Source organism: Polyodon spathula, chromosome 5 (genome assembly GCF_017654505.1).
Source record: "Polyodon spathula isolate WHYD16114869_AA chromosome 5, ASM1765450v1, whole genome shotgun sequence".
NCBI lineage: Eukaryota > Metazoa > Chordata > Actinopteri > Acipenseriformes > Polyodontidae > Polyodon > Polyodon spathula.
Window position 1 is genome coordinate 26,859,970 of NC_054538.1, and position 25,483 is coordinate 26,885,452.

Here is a 25,483-nt window from a genome sequence, read left to right on the forward strand (position 1 = left end):
ATCAAGAATGACATTTTTGAAAAAGCTATTCTTGATATAAAAAATGCATACTAATGAGCATCCGGTTTGATTTCTTGATATCGGATATAGGATTCGGCCAAATCCGAACCCTGCTCAAAAAGTAGGTATTCGGGCCGAATCTGAAACCTGGATTCGGTGCATCCCTTATATATATATATACACACACACACACACACACACACACACACAATGCTCACCCTTTATAATGGGGAGCCATAGGGAGACCGTGCTATTTGTGTTCCGTCTTATAACGAGTATAAATGGGCTAAAGTAATGGCATTATGGAGCAAATGGGAGCTACGACCCTACCATGTTATAACCAATTCAACACTATAACGAGGCGCGTTATAACGGGTGAGCACTGTGTTAGACCAACACTAATTCCCCCCTGTGGTACAAAACAGTAAAGAAATGAAAAAGTAAAGAATGTACACTTACATGCTGAATACAGCCATTACATTTCCTTTCTCTTGAAAAAACTATCCAGCGTAGATTGCTCCTCACGTGCGTTGACTGGTTGCAGTTTGTGCGAGGATGACAGACAGGCAACGATTTCATTCGTCATGCATGATTTGTACTACGATAGGCCATCTTTGAATTAGACAACCATGGTCTTTGTTTTCACTGAAACAACAACACACTTGACACTGGAGAAAGTTCAGCGTCAGTCAGTACTGGGATCGTTGTAACCGGGTCAATCCTGTAGGTGACTGTTCTAATAGGGATAATTTTCATTGAAAAAATCAGTTCTTGCAGTTGGGATCATTAAAAACGTGTGTTTGTTATAAGTAGGATTCGTAATAGTTAAGTTAGCCTCTCTCTGTCTCTATCTCTCTCTCTCTCTCAGAAACCTGGGTGGTTTAACTTAAAGGTACCGTGTGAGCCTTCTGGTTTGTGTGTGTTTAGAAACCATTTTGTTTTACCGGTAAACGGTGTAGCCGTCCGGTTTATAATTAGGGATTTTCCCAAAAAGTTTAGTTAGCGCTCCAAAACGGAGTTAGGTTTTGTTTTTGTTTTTTCAATTTGTCTTTTATTTCTGTAATTAATAAAATGGCATGAAAGTCCTATTTAAAAAAGCTATTTACAAATTCTTATGTCTGGGTCTGATTTTAAGGGGATCCGAACCTTAAAATTAGCAAAATCTTTCACTATATATATATTTGTTGGGTTGTTGTATTTGCCCTTAAAGTTGCTACATTTGGTCAGTGCTGCCAGCCAATACTTGGACAAGCAAGTACAAGACAGTAATTATTTTAGAACCATTTCTCTACCAAAAACATGCCATTACTCAAATTAGGCCCCAACTTTACTGTTCTCAATATGAAAAGGGCTTCAATACAGAGCTAATGTTTTGCTATGATGACACCTTCTATGACTGGCCTTTGTACTTCTTATATGCCTCCACTATCTCTGTGATCACACTGGGATCATCCAAGGTTGTTATGTCTCCCAGCTCACTGGTTTGGTTGGTTGCTATCTTCTTCAGCACCCTTCTCATGATTTTTCCAGATCGTGTTTTTGGAAGTCGTTTCACTATCTGGAATGAAGAAAAGAAAAAGCGAAACATTAAAAACGTACATGTGTAGATGTTCGTTTTTATTTTACAGCATTATGGGATTCAAGACTCCTGGAATGTAAAATCAAATAGTCCCTTAACCCTTACTGTATACTACATACTGTATTTGAATTAGGGTTCGTGTTATTGTACATTTCATGCAGTAGTTTGCATTACTGATCTTAATCTCTACCACAATAAAAACACCTTGTCCAGTCTTTTTTAGATTTCTGTGTAATGTATTTAAATTATGCCAACAAATTATGGGCACTAGTTGAGGGTGTTAGGATCCCTTGCAACAGTGTAATGCTTATTCCTCCACGGCCATTAACAGATTATGACCTACATCAACCGTCTTCCCAGCGACAGTGAGTGGAAGCGACAGCGAGTGGGAGAAGTACAGGCGTGGAAAAGTACAGAGCAGTTTCGAAGCAGAAAGGAGAAATTGCATCTTGAATTGCTTTAATCAGAAAACAGAGGACATTGGGGAAACACAGCAGCAGCTCAAAGTCAAACAGCCGCGTGTGTTTTTCTGATAACAAACAAGCTGAAACTCGGAGCAGCTGATTCAAATTCAGCGCCGTTTTGAGACACGGGTGAGGGGAGGAGCCAACAGCACAGCAGAACAACGTAGTTAAACGAGGCAGTCTTCCCAGCGACAGCGAGTGGAAGCGACAGCGAGTGGGAGAAGTACAGGCGTGGAAAAGTACAGAGCAGTTTCGAAGCAGTTTGAAAGCAGGTTGACAGCTGCAGAAGAAACTAAACTTCAAAAAAAAAAACCTCAACATGGTCTTCAAGCCAGTAATCTGTGACACCTGCTTGATGTGGGAAATCTAAGAAAACCCAGCAGAGCTAAACCAAGTGTGCGTAAAGTGCCGCGCGATCCAGGATTTGCATAAACTAGTAAGTATGCTAGAAATGGAGCTGGAAGAAGTGAGACAGCAACAGGATCTTGAGGAACTGGCACACCCACAATTCATGGAAGTCTGCATCACCCCTAACAGACTGAAAGCCACCAGGGAGATAGAAGGTCAGAACAGCTGGGTTCAGGTAGGCAGAAGCAGGGAAAAAAAGAAACTTCGTCAAACACAACCACCAGAAATCAAAACAACCAACAGATTTGAGTCACTTCAGAATTTTGATGAGCAGAACCAACAACAAGAGAATGAAAGGAACAACATCCAGGACCCTATTGACAGTGGTGACCAGACAGCAAAAAGAAGGGAGGTCATGATTGTTGGGGACTCCATATTGAGAAACACAGCAAGTTCAATTCGCAGTTTGGACCCCCTTACTACAACAGTGTGCTGCCTTCCGGGAGCCTCGGTCAAGCACATCACTGAAAACGTGGACAGGCTCCTAGAACGAACAGGAGACGACCCGGTAGTAGTCGTCCACATCGGTACAAACAACATTGGAAGAGACAGACCAAAATCCCTGCAAAACAAATTCAGAGAGCTAGGAAGGAAATTAAAAGAGAAAACCAAAACTGTGGTATTTTCTGGTATACTACCCGCACCTTGCAAAGGACCATATGGACAGCTGGAAATAATTAATCAAAACGAATGGCTGAAGACGTGGTGCACACGGGAAGGCTTCACCTATCTTGATCATTGGACCACATTCTACAACGAGGACTATCTGTATAGACGGGATGGACTGCATTTAAATAACAAGGGAACTAGTCTACTTGGAGAAAAGATCCTCGAGCAGGTTCGGAAGCATTTAAACTAGAAAGGAAGGGGGGAGAAATCAACAAAAAAACAGAAGGGAGACCGCATCAAAACAAGAACAACAACTCAGGTAAGACAACCATTAAATGTATTTATCTAAATGCTAGAAGTATCAGAAACAAAATTCTAGAACTTGAAGCTACTGCACTAACAGGTAACTATGATGTGATAGGTGTTACAGAAACGTGGTTATCTGAGAGTGATGGGGACGAATATAATATTTGTGGGTATACACTGTATAGGAAAGACAGGCAGGACAGAAGAGGAGGAGGGGTAGCGCTATACATAAGAAACAGTCTTGAAGCCCAGGTGTTAAACCTGGACAAAGAAAATAAAACCGAATCAATATGGGTCAGAATAACAGACAAAAATTCAAAAGGCATAATAATAGGAGCATGCTATAGACCGCCAGATTCAGACGGTGAGCACAATAATCTGTTATACAATGACATTAGAAATGTGTGTAGCAAAGGAGAAGCCATACTAATGGGGGATTTCAACTTCCCCCAAATAAAATGGGAAAACCCGGTGGGATAAAAGAAGTAATTTACAAACCGCTAACCAAGATCATGCAGCAGTCTCTTGACACAGGGGTGGTACCGACAGACTGGAAAATTGCAAACGTAATACCGATCCACAAAAAGGGAAACAAAACTGAACCAGGTAACTACAGACCAGTAAGCCTGACTTCTATTATATGCAAACTTATGGAAACTATAATAAGATCCAAAATGGAAAATTACCTATATGGTAACAGGGTACTGGGAGACAGTCAACATGGTTTTAGGAAAGGGAGATCGTGCCTAACTAACTTGCTTGATTTTTTCGAGGATGCAACATCGATAATGGATAATTGCAAAGCATATGACATGGTTTATTTAGATTTCCAGAAAGCTTTTGACAAAGTCCCGCACAAAAGATTAATTCTCAAACTGAACGCAGTTGGGATTCAAGGAAACACATGTACATGGATTAGGGAGTGGTTAACATGTAGAAAACAGAAAGTACTGATTAGAGGAAAAACCTCAGAATGGAGTGTGGTAACCAGCGGTGTACCACAGGGATCAGTATTAGGTCCTCTGCTATTCCTAATCTACATTAATGATTTAGATTCTGGTATAGTATGCAAACTTGTTAAATTTGCAGACGACACAAAAGTAGGAGGAGTGGCAAACACTGTTGCAGCAGCAAAGGTCATTCAAAATGATCTAGACAAGATTCAGAACTGGGCAGACACATGGCAAATGACATTTAATAGAGAAAAGTGTAAGGTACTGCACGCAGGAAATAAAAATGTACATTATAAATATCATATGGGAGATATTGAAATTGGAGAAGGAATCTATGAAAAAGACCTAGGAGTTTTTGTTGACTCAGAAATGTCTTCATCTAGACAATGTGGGGAAGCTATAAAAAAGGCTAACAAGATGCTCGGATACATTGTGAAAAGTGTTGAATTTAAATCAAGGGAAGTAATGTTAAAACTGTACAATGCACTAGTAAGACCTCATCTTGAATATTGTGTGCAGTTCTGGTCACCTCGCTATAAAAAAGATATTGCTGCTCTAGAAAGAGTGCAAAGAAGAGCGACCAGAATTATTCCGGGCTTAAAAGGCATGTCATATGCAGACAGGCTAAAAGAATTGAATCTGTTCAGTCTTGAACAAAGAAGACTACGTGGCGACCTAATTCAAGCATTCAAAATTCTAAAAGGTATTGACAGTGTCGACCCAAGGGACTTTTTCAGCCTGAAAAAAGAAACAAGGACCAGGGGTCACAAATGGAGTTTAGAAAAAGGGGCATTCAGAACAGAAAATAGGAGACACTTTTTTACACAGAGAATTGTGAGGGTCTGGAATCAACTCCCCAGTAATGTTGTTGAAGCTGACACCCTGGGATCCTTCAAGAAGCTGCTTGATGAGATTTTGGGATCAATAAGCTACTAACAACCAAACGAGCAAGATGGGCCGAATGGCCTCCTCTCGTTTGTAAACTTTATGTTCTTATGTTCTTATGTTCTTATATGTTCATGTAAAAATATAAACGCCTTCTAACATACAACGAACGGACAGGAGGGCAGATTCTTTCATCTAACCCCAGATTCTAATACTCTCATTACACTGTCCTAACCAAGTTTCATCACAAAGAAATCATTCTCATATAGATAGATAGATAGATAGATAGATAGATAGATAGATAGATAGATAGATACAATTTAAAAGTGTGGCATTTGTTTATGTATCCTAGCTGAGGGAGGGATAAAAAAATGTATAGATTGAACAAATACTTCTTGACACAATTTTATTTTTAAAAACCATTTGCGTTATTCCATTTTTTATTATCCTGACATGACTCCTCTTTCTTTTTTAGTTTGGGAAAAAATAAGCCTCAATCGTCCATTTAGTCCTAAAGCTGCTCCCTTAGCCTCAACATTAAGGAGATTATTGATGTAATAATTACTTCTTGGAAACACACAAGCTGTACTAAAGCAATCCCTGGAATTGCCAGCTTTAGAGCATGTGAATTCAATTGGAGGATGTTTGTATTTAATTACTTTCTTTTTTACAATTTGATTCAATTTGCCTGTTGAAACAGCTCAATAGCTGCTTGACTAGTGCATGTGCCTAAGTGTTTTTTTCTCTTAAAAAGTGTTTTTATGGAATTATTCGTAGTGTTGAAATATATTTGTCAATATATTTCTGACTTAATGTTTACTTACCAAAACATGATCAGGCACAGCGTATTTGGCTATTTTGGAAGCCACAATAGCCTTAAGCTCATCAACAACTGCCGACTCAGTAAGGGAAATGTTATCTTTTAATACCACAAAAGCAAATGCAGCTGGAACAAATGAAGAAAAACTTTACTATAGTTAGCTGGGCATGGCATATTTCACATTTTCACAACACAAAACAGGTCAGCTATTTCTAAAATGCATTAGTTCACAATATGACAATATGGGAGCACCATTTTCAGTTTAAGGGGTTAGTAATAACACAGCAGTAGCAGCGACTAAATTAATATCCCGTCCTACCATAAGGTGGTGCTATAAAGGCAATGATGCCTGCCCTACAATGGGAAAGGTGTCCTTCTACCATTATTTACTTTTCTATTATGATAATTCCCTGTTGGCAATCCCTTTCTCTTACTTTATATTGGTTAATAATTAAAATCCACAGTTATTCTTTATTGCTTTGTTCACAGAAATATCTAACCGTTCTTAATTACTGAAGCTGTCCTCAAGACAAGACACGTGTGAATGAAGCTGCCATAAAAAGAGTTCAAGGAGAGGTTAAACACGTTTGAGTAGTAAACAGGCACATTAAGTATACTGTAGGATAAGGTATATTCTAGATACGTACAGTATTAATAACCATATACTGATAAGGGACACAATTTTCTTGGAGTTCTGTTATTACATTATGATGGAAACTAATCTGAGGCCAATACCACACACATGTGAGGTCAACATGATGATGCAATTGAGAAAGGGGATTTTGTGAAAAGAATAACTACTTTTGTCATATGTTTTACACAGGTCCCTGTGTGAATAACTAGAAGTTTTAAGTTGATATTTGCATATTGCCAGTTATGTGATCAACAAGAAATGGTTGTGCACCATGTTGCAGGTGTGTCCACTTTTGACGTACCTTCACCTTTAATATCATGAGGAAAGCCAATCACTGCTGTTTCTGGAACATCAGGATGCTCATCCTAAAAATGAATATATAACCTTTTTATATGCATAGTGTTGCTTTAACGTTATAATGGAAGCAAATATAAGAAGTTATTACAGTGGAAGAACCAACAAGAAAAGTAGGGCGCTATTCATAAAATGTTTGAAAATCTTTAACAGTCTAAAAATTGATCTTATTTCCACAGCAGCAGGATGAAATAAAACATGAGCTTATAGTAAATGTTTAGAGAACATTGCCCCTAGTCAATACAAAGGGAACATCTCAATAGTAAAAGTTTACCAAAATAAGTTGTCTTTGTTTTCCCTTGTACTGCGTCTTGTCAGACTTTTACAATCTGAAATACTCTCTCCTTACTAGAAGATAGACAATGCCAGGTATAAAAATGTGACTCATTTGTATGTCTGTGGATCTTTGAAATTCCAATTACACATCCAGGTTTATAACGTTTCCAATATTAGAGAATGAACTCTACCCTTGTTTTCATTTGGCATTAACTGCAAGTGTCTTACCATGGCATCCTCAATCTCTGCTGTACCTAGTCGATGACCACTGATATTGATGACATCATCCATCCGGCCCGTAATCTGGTAATACCCTTTCTTAGATCTGTGAGCACCATCGCCAGTAAAATAGTGCCCTTTAACATGAACAGAAGTGGATAAAGAATCAATTCTGTAAGTTTGCTGTATTATTGACAATCAACCTAAATGGTTGGTGTGAACTGCCCTTTAGAGAAAATTATGTTATTTATATATAACAAGATGCTCAGATACATTGTGAAAAGTGTTGAATTTAAATGTATATAATGTCAATAAGCTACTAACAACCAAACGAGCAAGATGGGCCGAATGGCCTCCTCTCGTTTGTAAACTTTCTTATGTTATTATATATATATATATATATATATATATATATATATATATATATATATATATATATATATATATATATATATATATATATATATATATACACATATATATATATATATATATATATATATATATATATATATATATATATATATATATATATATATATATATATATATACACACATATACACAGCTCTGGAAAAAATTAAGAGACCGCTGCAAAATTATCAGTTTCTCTGGTTTTACTCTTTATAGGTATGTGTTTGGGTAAAATGAACATTTTTGTTTTATTCTATAAACTACTGACAGCATTTCTCCCAAATTCCAAATAAAAATATTGTCATTTAGAGCATTTATTTGCAGAAAATGACAACTGGTCAAAATAACAAAAAAAATAAGTTCATATTCATTTTTAAAGAAAGAGTTCAGAAATCAATATTTGGTGGAATAACCCTGATTTTCAAGCACAGCTTTCATGCATCTTGGCATGCTCTCCACCAGTCTTTCACATTGATGTTGGGTGACTTTATGCCACTCCTGGCGCAAAAATTCAAGCAGCTCAGCTTTGTTTGATGGCTTGTGACCATCCGTCTTCCTCTTGATCACATTCCAGAGGTATTCAATGGGGTTCAGGTCTGGAGATTGGGCTGGCCATGACAGGGTCTTGATCTGGTGGTCCTCCATCCACACCTTGATTGACCTGGCTGTGTGGCATGGAGCATTGTCCTGCTGGAAAAACCAATCCTCAGAGTTGGGGAACAGTCAGAGCAGAAGGAAGCAAGTTTTCTTCCAGGACAACCTTGTACTTGGCTTGATTCATGCCAAAGCTGCCCGATTCCAACCTTGCTGAAGCACTCCCATATCATCACCGATCCTCCACCACATTTCACAGTGGGTGCGAGACACTGTGGCTTGTAGGCCTCTCCAGGTCTCTGTCTAACCATTAGACGACCAGGTGTTGGGCAAAGCTGAAAATTGGACTCATCTGGGGGTGCTTCAGCAAGGCTGGAATCGGGCAGATTTGTCTTTGTGAAGGGCGCATGAATCAAGCCAAGTACAAGGTTGTCCTGGAAGAAAACTTGCTTCCTTCTGCTCTGACAATGTTCCCCAACTCTGAGGATTGGTTTTTCCAGCAGGACAATGCTCCATGCCACACAGCCAGGTCAATCAAGGTGTGGATGGAGGACCACCAGATCAAGACCCTGTCATGGCTAGCCCAATCTCCAGACCTGAACCCCATTGAAAACCTCTGGAATGTGATCAAGAGGAAGATGGATGGTCACAAGCCATCAAACAAAGCCGAGCTGCTTGAATTTTTGCACCAGGAGTGGCATAAAGTCACCCAACATCAATGTGAAAGACTGGTGGAGAGCATGCCAAGACGCATGAAAGCTGTGCTTGAAAATCAGGGTTATTCCACCAAATATTGATTTCTGAACTCTTCCTAAGTTAAAACATTAGTATTGTGTTGTTTAAAAATGAATATGAACTTATTTTCTTTGCATTATTCGAGGTCTGACAACACTGCATCTTTTTTGTTATTTTGACCAGTTGTCATTTTCTGCAAATAAATGCTCTAAATGACAATATTTTTATTTGGAATTTGGGAGAAATGTTGTCAGTAGTTTATAGAATAAAACAAAAATGTTCATTTTACCCAAACACATACCTATAAATAGTAAAACCAGAGAAACTGATAATTTTTGCAGTGGTCAGAGTATATATAATATATATATATATATATATAGAGTATATATAGTATATATATAGATATATATATATTATATATATAATCCAATTAGGTTAATTAGCTCATCTGCTATGTCTGCAAACTGAAAGCAGATATATCTACGCCATAATCAAAATGTTTGTGCACAACAGTGGTGGTCAGTATGTGGATCGTGATCCACTAGTGGATCGCAAAAAATTTTTGGCAGATTGAGGCAAATCTGAACAAGCATCAGCACATAAGCAGAGAATAGTTTTTAAATGGTTGAGTGCATATTTAAAAATGTAATTCCGGACTATGAATACAAACACGACATTCCAAACAGCAGATGGCGCTAATAACTATAGTCGTGTGTTTGGTGGCTTTGTGGTGCGAGTTACAAAAGATGGGGGAGAGCCTTCTGTGCCTTCCAGTAGTACTAATTTAGATGAAAATATCCCAACTCTTTCCAACGAGGCGACGTTGCCGCCAAAGTGTAACGTTAACAAAAGGTGGGAGCTGGAATTTTCCATTACAGAACTGAACGACAAACCTTTATGTTAATACTGTTCAACACAAGTTTCAATATGGCTCATGCTGGTAACTTCAAGCGTCATATGATCTCAAAATGGATCTCAATACTTGGTGTATTGGCTACCACTGGTGCACACAATCCAATATAAATGACAAAAATAGAGACAGATAAAAACAGATATTAGTAATTAAATTGTTGCAAAAATGAAGGACAATGCTTTGTTTCTTGTGCTTTCAGATTCACTTACCTGGATAATCTTTCAAATAAGAGTCCACGAATCTCTGGTGATCTCCGTGAATAGTTCTTGCCATGCCAGGCCACGGCTGACCAATGCACAGGGCTCCAGAGACATTATTCCCTTCTACTCGGTTACCCTGCAAGTAAACAATGGCATATTGTACACTGGCCAAGGTGGAAGGGCTATTTTCTGACCATCGAACAAGGCAATAGTGACCAACCTTTTGTTTTGTTGAAAATGTAATTCGGCCAATGGGTTAGCTGCAAGGGTGGAGATGGGGGAGGCAGTGGGTTGCGTCCAGTACTCTAAGGTACTGTTCTTTATTACTGTATTTTGTGCACACTTTAAAACTAAACACCAGAAAAATAAAGCACCCAAACGCACTTTTTCGCCCTAATAACATCCTACAAAACGAACAAATCAGGAAAAACCAAGACGAAAGCAGGCAAGAGAACAGAAAGCAAAACTCTCAAACTTTTGAAGTTGATGATTGGTTTGTTTTAATTATTGTTAAACTGGTCAAGATATTCTAATCAGTCCGATCTCTGGGGTCAGGTCATTGTCCCTCACAGCACAATAAATGAAAAGGCAAGCAGGTCTGCCTAAAGCACCACAGGCACAGCAAGATTACTACAGAATATTTCAATTATCCAGCTGATTAAATACCTGATTGCATTGCACAGAGGTTGTTAAATACAGTGAGCAGATTGGAAGAGTTTCCTTTGGGTTCATCTGGAAACTAATAAAGTGATTGAAGTAAAGAGGAACCATGGCCGTAAGCATATGTTATTCATTGGGGAGCTTTTTGTTAGTTTTATGGGGGTAATGAATTAAATACTTGGGATGCTACTATAGTCACTGTACCAGAGTGCAGATGTAGTATTATTGTGCTTCAGGGCTGAAAGCAAATCACATGAATTCTCTATTTGTTTACCATTTTTACTACTTGATCATGCTTTGATTTAATTATGCAAGACAATAAAGCTGATTAAGTCAGCACCCACCGCTCAGCTTGGAGAAGTTACTGGTGTTAGTTATTGTTCATGTTATTCATTTACTTATTTAAAAGAGGGACATTAACTTCTTAGAGCATATGATCATTCCATGCCAACGCAACCAGTGCCGTTGAACATCCGTCTCAGATTTTCCAAGAAAAATTCACCTGGAGGTTTTCAAACACGCTGAGTTCAGAAATGATAGCCATTATTTTTTTTAATTTCCCCTTCGATCTGTGACCTTGCAAAGGTCAACCTAAAGTGAGAAAGGGACTTTGACCAGAAAAATCACCCTGGATGCAATTTAGATGCTACCATTATGTGTTGCACCTCGTTCTACTCATATTGAATAGGGCTTTTAAGACAAAAATACTAGGAGCACCCTACTCACTTCTGGCAAAGACGAGGGGTAACCGACAAGTTTCATTTGAACTTCAGCCTAACCTTTTACCCTGTAGGGGATGTGGGTCCTACATTGTAAGTATTGCTGTAAGAACCTTAGGGACCACTCTTCCAAATTCTGTGAAAAACTTTTGATTTCAAGTCTCACCACTGGTCATTAAGCCCCCTTGAAATTTGAATTTTTGCTATTTGTACCAAGTTTAGGCCAAGTTTTACAGAATTTGGAAGACTTACTAAGGTTCTTACACCTATATTTACATTTTAGGACTCACATCCCCTAAAGGGTAAAGGGTTAGGCTGAAGTTCAAATGAAACTTGTCAGTTACCCCTCGTCTTTGCCAGAAGTGAGTAGGGTGCTCCTAGTATTTTGTTCTGAATAGCCCTATTCAATATGAGTAGAACGAGGTGCTACACATGACGGTAGCATCTAAATTGCACCCAGGGTGATTTTTCTGGTCAAGGTCCCTTTCTCGTTTTAGAATGAACTTTGCAAGGTCACAAGTCGAAGGGGAAATTAAAAAAAAAAAAAAAATGGCTCTCATTTCTGAACTCAGTGTGTCTGAAAACCCCCAAGTGAATTTTTCTTGGAAAATCTGAGACAGACGTGCAATGAAATGTCCCTCTGGTTGAGTTGGTGTGGAATGATCCATATGTATTCTTAAACTGTGGTGGCGGAGTGTAAAACAACAAAAAATGTGGAAACAAATAAAAAAAATTCAAAAACAGTTGGCTACTGGATTTGCCTCTCATATTCATACAATTTATAAAATATTCTAAAAATAACCCTACTCCAATACCATTAACACCTGCAATTACAGTGTATGTGTTGCTGTACAGAACACATAGTTGGTGCAGAGCTAACCATGCAAAACACATGCTATTTCACACTGTGAATACATAGCAACCAACCTGTGTGGCATTTTGATATATACACAAAATATAACTTATGTTTTCAAGTAATGCTGTAGAGAAGGAAAATAGTGGTAGACATAAGCACACAAAGAAAGAGGTCAAACAGGATCAATCACCAAAAGTACCGAATGAATGCAAACACTCCTGTAACCCCACAGTGCTCTAAGCACTGCTACAGGAGACCATATTGGTAGCACTCTGCCCATAAGCCACTTTTAGAGAGATTACTCCCAGTTGATTATCTCTCAACACTGCTCCCTCATTGCTCTTTGACAAGCAACAGGCACTTTTTGTTTTTATTTGTCATTAAATACATGTTTGGAATTTCTGGGTTATTAACTCAAATCCTACTTAACCGGTAGGCTTGAGGTAACTTCTAGGTAAGTTTGTATACATTTTGGACACTTTATATTTTATTACTTTACTGATTTTAGAGCGATGTTGTGCGCCTGTTCTTTTGTCTTGATATACTGTATCTCGGTAACCCTCCTTTCTTCAACACCTTATAGGGGTCACTCAGAAATGTTTTGTTGTGAATTTGGCAATTGTTTGAATGATATTCCATTCCTATTGAATAAAAACAGTTACCTTTTCATCCATCAACACAGGCTGGATCCCAAAGAAAGGCCTCATTGCCATGGCAGGGACAATCTCTGCTCCTTGCTCGGATGGTCTCGGGCTGATGCAGATTCCTCCAGTCTCTGATGATAAGGAGACAGATACAGCAGGACTTTAATTATGTACACTAGTTGGAGGGGAGACCAGTGGAAAAAAATGAAAAAGCACATATGACTGAATAGCAATTACTGGATCGCTCTGATGGTTTCTCATTCTATTTATTATTTTAACTTGCACAGGACTTGCACATTGCGTGTACATTTAATCACTTAAAACCATTAGATTTGATCTTTGTTTGACGGAATCAAAAATCAAACAAGCTTACTAATTTAATGGAATGCCCACTTAAAAAAAGGAGAGAAAATCCCTTTGAGGTCTCGAGTAGTCTTTGTTTCATGATAACGTCCAGCTTTAGGGTCATACAAGCAATCAGATTACTAGACATTTAGAGGGAAACTAAAACCACATTCATAAATTATTTTAAGGTATTAGACAGAGACTTTTGATGATGCCCTTAATAACGCAGTTGGTGTGAAGCCCTTAATGCTTCTTACACTAACATATGGCATTAAATGGAATGGAAGTGCTTATGCATAGACATCTCTAAATTGTAAATGGATCCATTATGTGGATATTGGTGACTACTGAAAGGTGTCCCTTACCCGTCTGCCACCAGGTATCCACCAGAGTGCACTGCCCATCTCCAACTACATTATAGAACCACTCCCAAGCTTCGTTATTGATTGGTTCACCCACTGCAAGGGAATAATAGTAAAAAAAAAAGCTCTATTGGATTACATTTAATCGTCACTACTTTTGAAATCCTAATAAAAACAGCTTACATTTTGGTAAAATAACTTTCACAATACTGGCATAGTATAAAATTACAAATGGCTTTGCATGGGGCCCACTACTTTGGGAGGGATTCCCATTTTTTTTTAATACAATTGATAGTCAGCTGATTCAAGGATAAAGGATAAAGAAATCTTCCGCATTTTCATTTTGACTTCACTTACCAGACCCCAATGTTTTCAGGGAGGACCGGTCATACTTCTTCACCCAGCTCTCCCCATACTTCAGCAGGAGCCGGATAGCAGTGGGGGCACCATAAAACTGATTAATTCTCAAGCGCTGCACCATCTCCCAGTATCGACCTGGAACATCCCCACACACCCAACAAAAACAGCTATCACAAAACAGGAACCGAGTATGGTCAGGAGTCAAATTAAAGCTGTCTGCTACTTTCTTTTAAATTCCCATCTTCTTTGATTAAAATTTAATGCAAAGTGGTGACAGTCATAGTCATAAAATATTAATTAATATGGGGGTTATTAATTTAACTAAGAAGGTAATCATACTCAATTTGGTCAGTGTATGTGTATGCATGTGAACTTCATACCTATCCCTCCTACTGCTATTAGGAACACAGCAAAAAAAGAGTAGTAGTACTGAATATTATATTATATATTCACAGTAATAGCTTGATAATCTAAACAAATCAGTTTTATGAAGACCTAAAACTCAGATCAGATTAATTTTTTTAATAAAAGATTCACTTAATGTATAACCTGTAGTATTCTATTATTTGTGTCACAGATATATCAGCCAAGTTTAACTGCATTGCTATCGTCTTGTTTTCTGTTATCCGTCATCATTTCTGGATACTAACACTAAGGACAAGTTCTGTCCTTGTGTAGATAATGGATTTTAAAGTTACTACATTAACTGTACAGCATGATGGCAAATTCAGGTTAGTCCCTCTAGTTTCTAACAACCTCACTATAAACTACAGCTGGTATTTAATCTTAGCAGATAATGGACCTTCAGCCTATGGTGCTGTACTATAATACAGTATAAAGTAGCTCTCAATAGCTGTGGTTTTACCCTGCTATGAGTATTTCTGTCTGCAGTCTTGGCCAAGTATTATTATTATTATTATTATTATTATTACTATTAAACATATCTAGTTTTTATTAAACTTTCTGGAATTGCAGTATACATGTTTTTATTCAAAGTGATGTGATGTAGTGGAAGCTTTCACACACTTCCCTCAGATCTGATGTCTGAATGTCAACCCAAACCTTGCCACCCCTGAGGGATTACATTTGATATTAACTGTTATCAAGTTGTACTATGATAACAGCATCAAATGGACTTTTTGGTTCTTTCAGTCACATTCTCTCCAACCACAAACGAGTAGTGTGTAGTGAGTGATGAAGCATAAACTATGCTTCCACTTCAGGCAGGCTTGCAGTGCACAGCAACAAAATCCTTAGCAGCGGCACAGAAATCCTGACAACTTAAATATCTCACCAGGGTCTGGATAAACAGGAGTGCTCTCGAAGAGGACAGTGGTGGCACCAGAGGTCAGAGAACCAATGGCAAACTCAGACCAGTAACATGGTCTCATTTGAAGTGCTTTTTTAAATCATCAAAGACATAAAGACTAAAGCTAAGGTTTACAATTTTAAAAAAGCAAACTATGAAGGCATGAAACAGAGACTAACAGAAGTAGATTTGAGTAAAATAGAGAAAACACCAACAGAAGAAGGATGGTTGTTCTAACAACCAAGATCATGCAGCAGTCTCTTGACACAGGGGTGGTACCGAGGCAGACTGGAAAATTGCAAACGTAATACCGATCCACAAAAAGGGAAACAAAACTGAAAAAGGTAACTACAGACCAGTAAGACTTCCATTATATGCAAACTTCTATTAAGATATGAAAATTACCTTATGGAAAAACCAGGTTTCCTATAATGGTTTTTAGGAAAGGGAGATCCAAAATTTTTTTGATGCAACATCGAAATGGATTACAAAGCAGAATATATGGTTCAGAAAGCGTTTTACAAAGTCCCGCACAAAAGAGATAATTATCAAAATGAATGCTGGGAGACAGTCTGGATTAGGGAGTGGTTAACATAGAACACAGAAAGTACTGACTTAGAGCTCTTAAAAAAACACGTTAAATAGCATGGAAAGGGTACCACAGATCAGTACACAGAAATCTACTAACTAAACATTGCTAGTGATTTTTTTGAGGATGCAAACACTGTACCGAGCAGCAAAGGTCATTCAAAAATAGACAAGGATGTGCAGACCACATGGAAAATTACATTTAATAGAGAAAAGTGTAAATGCACGCAGATACAAATAAAAATGTACATAAAAAAACATATGGGAGATATTTTATCTTGAAAAAGACCTAGATTTCCAGAAAGTCTTCATCTATGGCAAGTGGGGAAGCTATAAAAAAGTCAAAATTGGATAGATGTGTTAAAAAGACTGTTGAATTTAAATCGCATAAAAGATTAATTCTCAAACTGTACAATGCAGTTGGGATTCAAGGAAACACATGTACATGGATTAGGGAGTGGTTCACATGTAGAAAACAGAAAGTACTGATTAGAGGAAAAACCTCAAATGGAGTGTGGTAACCAGCGGTGTACCACAGGGATCAGTAAATTAGGTCCTCTGCTATTCCTAATCTACATTAATGATTTAGATTCAGTCCTGTATAGTAAGCAAACTTGTTAATTGCAGACGACACAAAAGTAGGAGGAGTTGCAAACACTGTTGCAGCAGCAAAGGTCATTCAAAATGATCTAGACAAGATTTTCAGAACTGGGCAGACACATGGCAAATGACATTTAATAGAGAAAAGTGTAAGGTACTGCACGCAGGAAATAAAAATGATCATTTCAAATATCATATTATGAGATTCTGGAATCAATAAGAGAACTAATCAACCAAACGACCTATGAGTTTTGGACTCAAATGTCCTCCTCTAGCAATTTGTAAAAGTTCTGCAATGTCTCAGAATATAACAAGATGCTTGAAACATTTGAGAAGGATAGTGAATTTAAATCAAGGCTTGCAGTGCACAGCAACAAAATCCTTAGCAGCGGCACAGAAATCCTGACAACTTAAATATCTCACCAGGGTCTGGATAAACAGGAGTGCTCTCGAAGAGGACAGTGGTGGCACCATTGCAAAGAGGGCCGTACACCACGTAGCTGTGGCCCGTGACCCAGCCAATGTCTGCCACACAGCCAAAGACGTCCCCTGGCCGGTAGTCAAAGACGTACTAAAAGGAGGAAAAATAGACAAGGTTTTTTTTTTTTTTTTTTTTAACACAGCTGCTATAAAATCAAGGTACTTTCCTAGATTATCTGATTTTTTTTCATTAGAACAAGTTCAATGTTGAAAAACATGTATAATTAATATTAACTTTTATTACAAATTCTGAGGTAGAAATATAAGTGTAGACAAGCGGTGCCTTGATCAGTCCAAAACAGTGTGCTGGGATTATTCAGGTAGTCTTTCATCAACTAAGGGGCCACCCACTTTATAAAAGTGGCATCACATTTAGACAGTGATTTCCAAGTAGGCATACTTATATAAATAAACGGCATATCAGCGCCAGACCCAAGCATGTGTGTTACTTTGGTCCTTTTATTTTATTTTTTTTACAAATTCATCACAATCAGCTACTCAGTAAATTACTCTTTCATTATAATGAAGAACATAGGTTAAGGGTCTGGCTGGCATTGAGCCACGTGGGCATATGGGTGTTTTGTGTGGACGATCTGTAAAGCCGATTGGCTTGCTGGCTGGTTCTAAACAGACTATGCCAAGCTGGGACAGGTCCAGGGTTTCATATTTATACCCATGGAGGTATGCAGAAATTATTGTTTATGGAAAATAAATGTAGACAGTACTCCCTCTTTGTTTTGTTTTTTTTTAAATAGATTAGTCTATCTTCAGATCAGAAAGTTGAAGGCACAAGTTTCTTTTGTGGGCATGCTTTTGTTAATTCTATTTTCATTTTATGTTTTGCTTTAATCGTGGTCTTTTATTTATGCACATTTACAATGAATAACCTAAAAGGTACAGGCCCAGCTGTACAGTATATCAATATATTATACTTAAAAAAAATGTATTTGACGCATAGCTGACTACCCCTTCTCATTTACAAAACTTTGAACTTGGCCTTCTGCACTTACCTTACAGAAGTTCCTTGTAAATTCTTATTTTCCTAAAAAATATATATATTAAAAGCTTCAAAATATTTTGCATTAAAAAAGAAAATATGGTGTTGGGTGTGTTTACCTTTTCAATGATCTTTGGTAATTTCTGTGAAGGTTTGTTTGACGTATCTGAAACAAATTATTCATGGCCACCAAAAAGGTTTATTCACAGTAAACTAAGTATATTTACCTGAACTTAAGTAACTAATAAGTGACTTAATATTTAAGTAAGAGGGTTAGCAATCTTTTTTTTAATTTTTTTTTTATAGGAAAAAGGAGCACCTAGGTGCTAAAGAGCAGTACTGTAAATCTGTCATAGATTATTAATGTCATGGTTCACTTTCATTTTTTTACAATATACCAGAAAGATAAGAATGTTCCACAATGTAAACTTCTGGCAATATGGGAATTAGTCTTTTTATTCCATTCCAGGCATAGTGGATAATTCCTAGCTAAGCCATCTGAGCGGTCAGGGATTCTGATAGACCGTCAACCTTCTCTCTTCGACCACAGGGGTGACCATTAGCCTCAGAGTCGCTTGACACCAATCAGGATGCAGCTGCCAGCCATCAGATATGTTACCCATTACATTTTACAACCCCTTGTGTCACTTAGCCCAGGGATCAGTAACATATGGCTCCGGAGATTGCAGTGAAACTGACAGTGGTTATTTTATGGCCATTGAGCAACATTCACATTTTTGTAACCCCACTGCTCTCTTAGGTTCCAAAGATCATTTTCCATTGAATGCTAATGCTATGTTTTATCGGTTGATCCACTTGTCAGCAACTATTTCTCACCTTTTTAAACTTTTATTATGTATCCTTCCTATCACTATCTATTGTTCTTTCTTCTTAAAGCGTTATTTACCATGCTTACTTACTATACCAGCATATTAAATACCCTTAATACTACTTCTAAATGCTGGATTTCTGAATTGACGTGGTTTGAAAAATGACTACTAGTGGTGTGCATCTGTTATTTCTGTCCCCTCTGAAACTCAGATTTTGTATAGAGATTTAATAACGGTTGCGGAGGAGGCAGCAATAACATAGTGGTAATTTCTAGAATCTGACCTACCTGGTGTGTGAGTGCAGCATACAGCAGGTACCCTGCCTGAGTGTGGACGATTCCCTTGGGTTTCCCGGTGCTTCCTGAAGTGTACAACATGAACAGCATGTCCTCGCTCCTCAGGACCTCAGGGTCACACACGGGAGACTCCTTCGCCATTTCCTGAGGGAGATTCAAAATGTAACAGCAACACTTATGTAGGAGAACCCTATTTGCTTGTAAGGTATTACGTTCTTTTTCCTCTTACGTTGCTTGTAAATAGTGTTTTGCTGTCTCTTAACAGCAGTCTTCAGGACATAACAGCCCTTTGACCAAAAGCCCCCACTGGAATGTATCCACTATAAGGTACTTTCCATGTAAGGGAGACCCTGTTAACAGCCTGTATAAATGTAATGAGCAACTTGGTGGAATCTAATCACCAGTGCCAGAAGAATTGGTCACCTTTGTATATCCATATACTGTACAGTGAATGTTTTCATGCCAGAACAAACATATTTACCTAGTGAATGGAAAAAGCTTTAGTGGAACGTTTCAACAACGCCTCTACTAAATCAACATTTGTCAACGCCACTGGGGACATGAATTAGGTTTCAGTCAGAATTAGCAAGGGAACTATGATGAAAATCTGAGTAACAACAGGTTGACAAAACAGGTTTTTGACACTATTGTGGTGTTATAAATTACAAATTGAACTTGCGATGCCTCACTGGAATTTCTCCGAGAATCGTATGTTTTTACTGCACTTACTTCCTCAAGCTGGATATCGATTTCACTCATGGGCACTTTGTTTTCTGTTCTGTTGGCCACAAACACATGTTTCACTGTGGGGCACGTCTTCACGGCTTCGTCAACGGTCTTCTTCAGTTCTATCACCCTCCCGCCTCTCAATCCTTGGTTACTAGTGATAACAGCCCTGCACTGGGCTGCAAAAATATGTTTAGAATTGTTTCTAAGGATAATGGTAATTTACTCCTACTGCAATATTTACATTTTTTCAGGGGCTCTAAACTATTCAAGAATGCTCCCCCCCCCCATGTATAATGACATTTACTGTAAAATACTAGAGATATGGCCAAAGGTTTTGCAGCACCTAGAATGTTAGTATTGAGACATCATTTAAAAAAACGATATGAACATAATTAGGATCATGTAATCAAAGGATCTACTAAATGATATCGCAAAAGTCTACTGGAAGCCAGAATAGTAGTACAGTATTTATTTTATGTCAGATTTCGAAATGTCACATTTTTCTATTTCTACCAGTTTTTCGTTATCTGGAAAACTACAAAAGTAGTATGTAATTCAATATGTGAATGTACAGTAACATTATTCAGCAGGTTTCAATTGACTATGAAGCAAAATTAGTTCATTCTATTGATGCAATGCTTTTGGCCATAGCTGTAGTGGGCAAGTAAAATATTGTAAATATCTGTGCTAAAAAATATATACTTATCAGCAATATCACATATTTACAATCAAAAAGCATTATATAGCAGCAGATAACTTTTGCAAGTCACTGGGGAGTTCACTGTATTTTATCAGCAGGAATTTTAGTGATGCAAGTGACAGACTTGTTAGAGGTTTCTTTGCTTCCTAGAGTGGAATTTAATTCCAGATTTATTAGAAACTGTGAGGAATTTGTAAGGTTAGTTAAAAAAAATGTAGTCTCACACCATTTAATTTTAAATATACAGCAGCCTTAACATTTAATCTTGTGACTTGCAGTGTGTACAAAACAATACATACACAATAGCCTTCCTCTAAAGTCATTTCAAGTAAATAATTACCTCATGTAAACTGCAGTAAAGGAGGAAAGACAGGTCATGTTACTACTACTACTCTTATAAAAGTCTACTATGGTATACCATGGTAAAAGCATAGCAGTAAAGGGACAGTAAAAACATGATAAAGCATAGTCAAACACGGTAAATAACTGAGAAGTAAGATACAACAGAAATGCATAGTAAAAAGCTATGTACTAGTAAACAATCACCCAGGAATTATGTCTTGTTGACCTTCCAGTTTAAAAAAGGGCTACAGAACCTATTGTAGATTTCCCCACAATGAAATATATACTCTAACCTTTAAAGAGTCAGTACTATAGCTTGGAATGTTCATTTAGATTTTTATTTCCTTTCCATTTTACGGGGTTTGTAATCATTTGGAGTAGTTCAACACTGCTAGCCCCAGCTACTCTATGCATATATTGAGAGAAGCCTGGTAAAACGACAGTAAAACAAATGGTAAAACACAGGCACGCATAGTAAGCCACAGCATCAAGCATGTTAAATGCGTAGTAAAGAGCTTGGGTACAGCAAGGTTAACTGCAAAATGTGTAGTTCCACTCCACTCAACCTTTCTCAATTTCAGTGTCCCAAAATACCCACCATCCTGAATTCTCCCAGCTAGAGCTTCAGCACTGAAGCCAGCGAAGACCACTGTGTGCACTGCACCGATCCTGGCACAGGCCAGCATAGCAGCTACTGCCAGGGGGGAGACAGGCATGTAGATGGCAATTCGTTCCCCTTTCTGCACGCCATGTCTTCTCAAAGTGTTAGCAAGCCGGCAGGTCGTTTCTAAAAGCTCCCTGTGTCAAATAATGAAACAAGTAAGGGTTGGGGTTATGAAAGGGTTACAGTAAGTTAAAATTCTGCCATTTAATATTTAGTAATAGAAAAAAAAGAAATAAATTAAAAATGAACTCAGCTCTCACAAAATGTCATGCTTTAAAGTGGGGCACGAAGCTGCTGAACCATCCGCTGTGTATGAGATTAGAGTCCCAGCTCTGGCTTGGATTAAAAACTACTGCTCTACAAATTAGGGAATATCTGTTTGGAAGTGTTGGTGGGCATGTGTTTAATTGAAACTTTGTTGATTTTGTTTGTGTTCAGGACTTTATATAACTTCCATATTGTACAAATTCCACCAATTACAGTATTATCTTTATTTTCATGTTTGTTTATTTTTGGTATAAATGTTTAATTGTGTTTTTGTTAAATGTGTGCATATTAAATGAACCCAGGAAAGGGTTCATTTTGAGCCTTGTTTAAAACACTTAATTTCCATGAGAGTGTGATTAGAATGGAGAAAACTGGGTCGTGATTGGTTGTCCAACCGATTAATTATTCAATTTGGTTTAAATGAGGCAGGTATGTATAAAAGGCTGCAGGTAGCGCAGTAGTACTCAACTCTGGCCCATGAAATCTATTCCAGTCCTGGTCTTTATTCCAACCAGGTCCTAAATGAGTAATTACCTTCAATTAACTATATTAGAACCTGCTTTGAGTAAAAACCTGGCTTGGATTTGACCTTGAGAGCCAGAGTTGAGCACCACTGAGCTCGTCTGTATGTTCAGTCTTGTAGAGCATATTTCTATTACTATACTTGTATCTATCTATCTATCTGAAATCTGCTACTGTACTTACACACCACACTAAACAGTAACTCCCATACTGAGAACACCTAACAGATTATCTGTTCTTGTGGTTAAAAAGTAATACAGAATTGTAAACTATTGCCAAAATCACTATTAAGATCAAGAATACTGACTATGGTTCTAGCAGGGCGTGGCACTGCAATGCTGTATTATTTTTAGTGTGCTGAACCGGAGATTCAAAGTTTGTGAGGAAGCTATGTTTTTGGCTTCGTGTCAAATTGCATCAGAATGCTTTTGAATTAAGGACCTTTCAGTTTCATGTGTGTCTACTGCTCTGATATGCAATTTCCTGTTTGAGAATACTGTTTGACTGTTCTTAAAGAAACCCTGTGTCCCTGTATCTAATGCTAGAATATGAAGAAAGTATGTTGATCTCAATCTATCCTCATTAAGTTAACCCTAATATGCACTCTGTTTTATCACAAACCACTTGTTAACATTACCTAAGATAAATGTAAATGCAGACACACTAGCTTTTACCAGGGTGAAATGCCATATATAAGGACATGCATCTATGCGTTGTGGAATCTGAGTTTTAGACACTAAAACAAAAGCGAAACCACCAAGGATCAAAGGTATCATAAATCTTTTCCCTGATATCATATATCTCAAAGATATATGTAAGCAATAGGTTGTGGAGCACACACCCTTGCACCATTGATCACTGAACATTCAGAACACAAATAGTGGCAATTTCATGCTCTAATTGTAGGTTAAGCTCCATGTCTTATCAAGCAGCTTTAAAATGCAGGTGCTGACACTAAACCTTTAAAATGCAGGTGGTGACAAAAAACAAACTGCTTGAGTTTAATAGTGCCCTGCACATGAATGTAACATGGAGAAACATGCCCTACCTGTATGTTATCTTGACCTCAGTGCCAGGCTCGTCTTTCTCCCAGATCAAAGCAATCCTGTCAGGTGTCTTGTGGGCGTGTTGATCCAAGCAGTTCACTGTCAACAAAAAAAGGTTTAATTATTATAGGGCTCTACTTGTAACTGGATAACTATCAAGGCACTACTATAACCGATATCACGGAATTACATAACAAATGCATACCATATATAGTAACTGTTTAAAAAAAGATATAAATTGAAGTAATATGCTTATTAACTACTTGCAACAAACAAATTATGTAATACGTTTAGTGTGGCCTTAATTTTAAGACATAAAAAGAGTAAGAAACAACTTAAGACAACTTACAAACCCCTCAATTAAGTGTCTGGGTCGTTTTTGTTTCAGACAACTGTAATTTACATATAATTACATGTAATGCACAACCTCCTACTAAGGAAAACAAACCAGCCCACTCCTGGCAACCTATTAACATAACGAAACGCAGGGTTTAACCGTATTCTATATGATAGATTAGTTTGGAATAATGAGTTTGTTATTCTAAAAAAAAAAAATGGCTTCAAATTTCCCAAGAAGTTACAGTAAATAGAGTTTGAGCTTGCATGTTTAATTTTCAATATATTAAAGTATGTTTTAATTGTTTATTTATTTATGGATTTAGATCCCGATAATAAACATTCAATTGATGAGTAAAACATGGGACTATGCATAAACTGTAAGTAAATGGTTGGTTAATTAATGTAAAATAAACAGCCATGATAAAATAATCATTGGTGGTGATTAAGACCTTTGTAAGTGCACATTTAAACCTCAGAGAGGGACGCAGAGTTCGACGTTAGTGGATAACTGACAGGAAATGCGTTGATGGTTTTTAAATAAGGCAACAAAGTATTACTTCTTGCATATCTACAATAAGCTGTAAATTTAAACATTTACAAACTAATGTGATTTGAGGACCAATTCGTCAACAACGTATACCTAATAACTATGATCATTATTATTAAAGAATTATTATGCCCTTTGCCAAAGTAAACTTCCACTATGTGATTATAAAAGTTTTGCATTCTTTGCAAATATGTATAAGTATGCTGTGCATTTGCTATCATTTACCATAGTATATTTACCTTCCGTTTTTACGATTTACTACACTTTGCTGTGCGTTGCCAACAGTGAACTTCTAAAAGTTCAGTAATATCCATAATGTTCATTTGTTTCTTGCGAATTGAAGCTTACTTACCGGACACGTTTAGCTGCCCGCCACAAAACCAGTTTATCTTGCCTTGTCTGAAGTCACAGTCTTTTACCTGATCGAACGGTTTGCTCCACAACAACCTTTCTTTTGCAAGAGCCCCCCAGAACGTTTCTGGGTCTTGTATTGAAAGTTCATAAAGTTCTTTGTAGGATCTCAGACCATAGGGAGAACTGGCTTCAAACATTAAAAAATTTACATTTGTGCCAGAGACGTTGCTGTGAGTATTTCTTGTGTGTGAAAAGCTTGTATGTAAAGCAGTAACTCCTCTTCTACATTTAGTTAGGGAGAAATAATACTTGCAAAGCAGATGCAACATACTGCCCTTACTTGACGCTGCCATCTTTTAGTCTGTAAGTTTTCCTCAAAACTTCATCAGTCAGCACAAGAAAGGGGCGTGGCAGATGACTGGAGTTTTATGAGCCAGTCACTAGAAAGTCAGATCGCATTCCAATGTAACTGAAGGTCGTTTCTCGCTTTCTGTCAGTTTATCGAGAGAGTATATAAATTACTCGGTAAAACTGCTACAAAACACTAGCGACATAAGTGCAAAAA

The 25,483-nt window shown here is 37.6% G+C and overlaps 1 protein-coding gene across 1 annotated transcript; it reads right to left on the bottom strand.

The window, feature by feature from the left end:
* Positions 1 to 192: 192 nt before the first annotated feature.
* On the bottom strand, positions 193 to 25,483 carry LOC121315771 (acetyl-coenzyme A synthetase 2-like, mitochondrial). The gene is made up of 14 exons (XM_041250157.1): positions 24,917 to 25,483; positions 23,681 to 23,777; positions 21,778 to 21,977; positions 20,138 to 20,313; positions 19,400 to 19,552; positions 17,229 to 17,376; positions 14,306 to 14,443; positions 13,952 to 14,044; positions 13,260 to 13,372; positions 10,372 to 10,498; positions 7,517 to 7,644; positions 6,960 to 7,023; positions 6,029 to 6,150; positions 193 to 1,558 (listed from the first exon to the last, which is right to left on the bottom strand). The coding sequence occupies exons 1-14, from the start codon at positions 25,269 to 25,271 to the stop codon at positions 1,391 to 1,393; spliced, it is 2,082 nt and encodes a 693-aa protein (XP_041106091.1). The 5' UTR covers positions 25,272 to 25,483; the 3' UTR covers positions 193 to 1,390.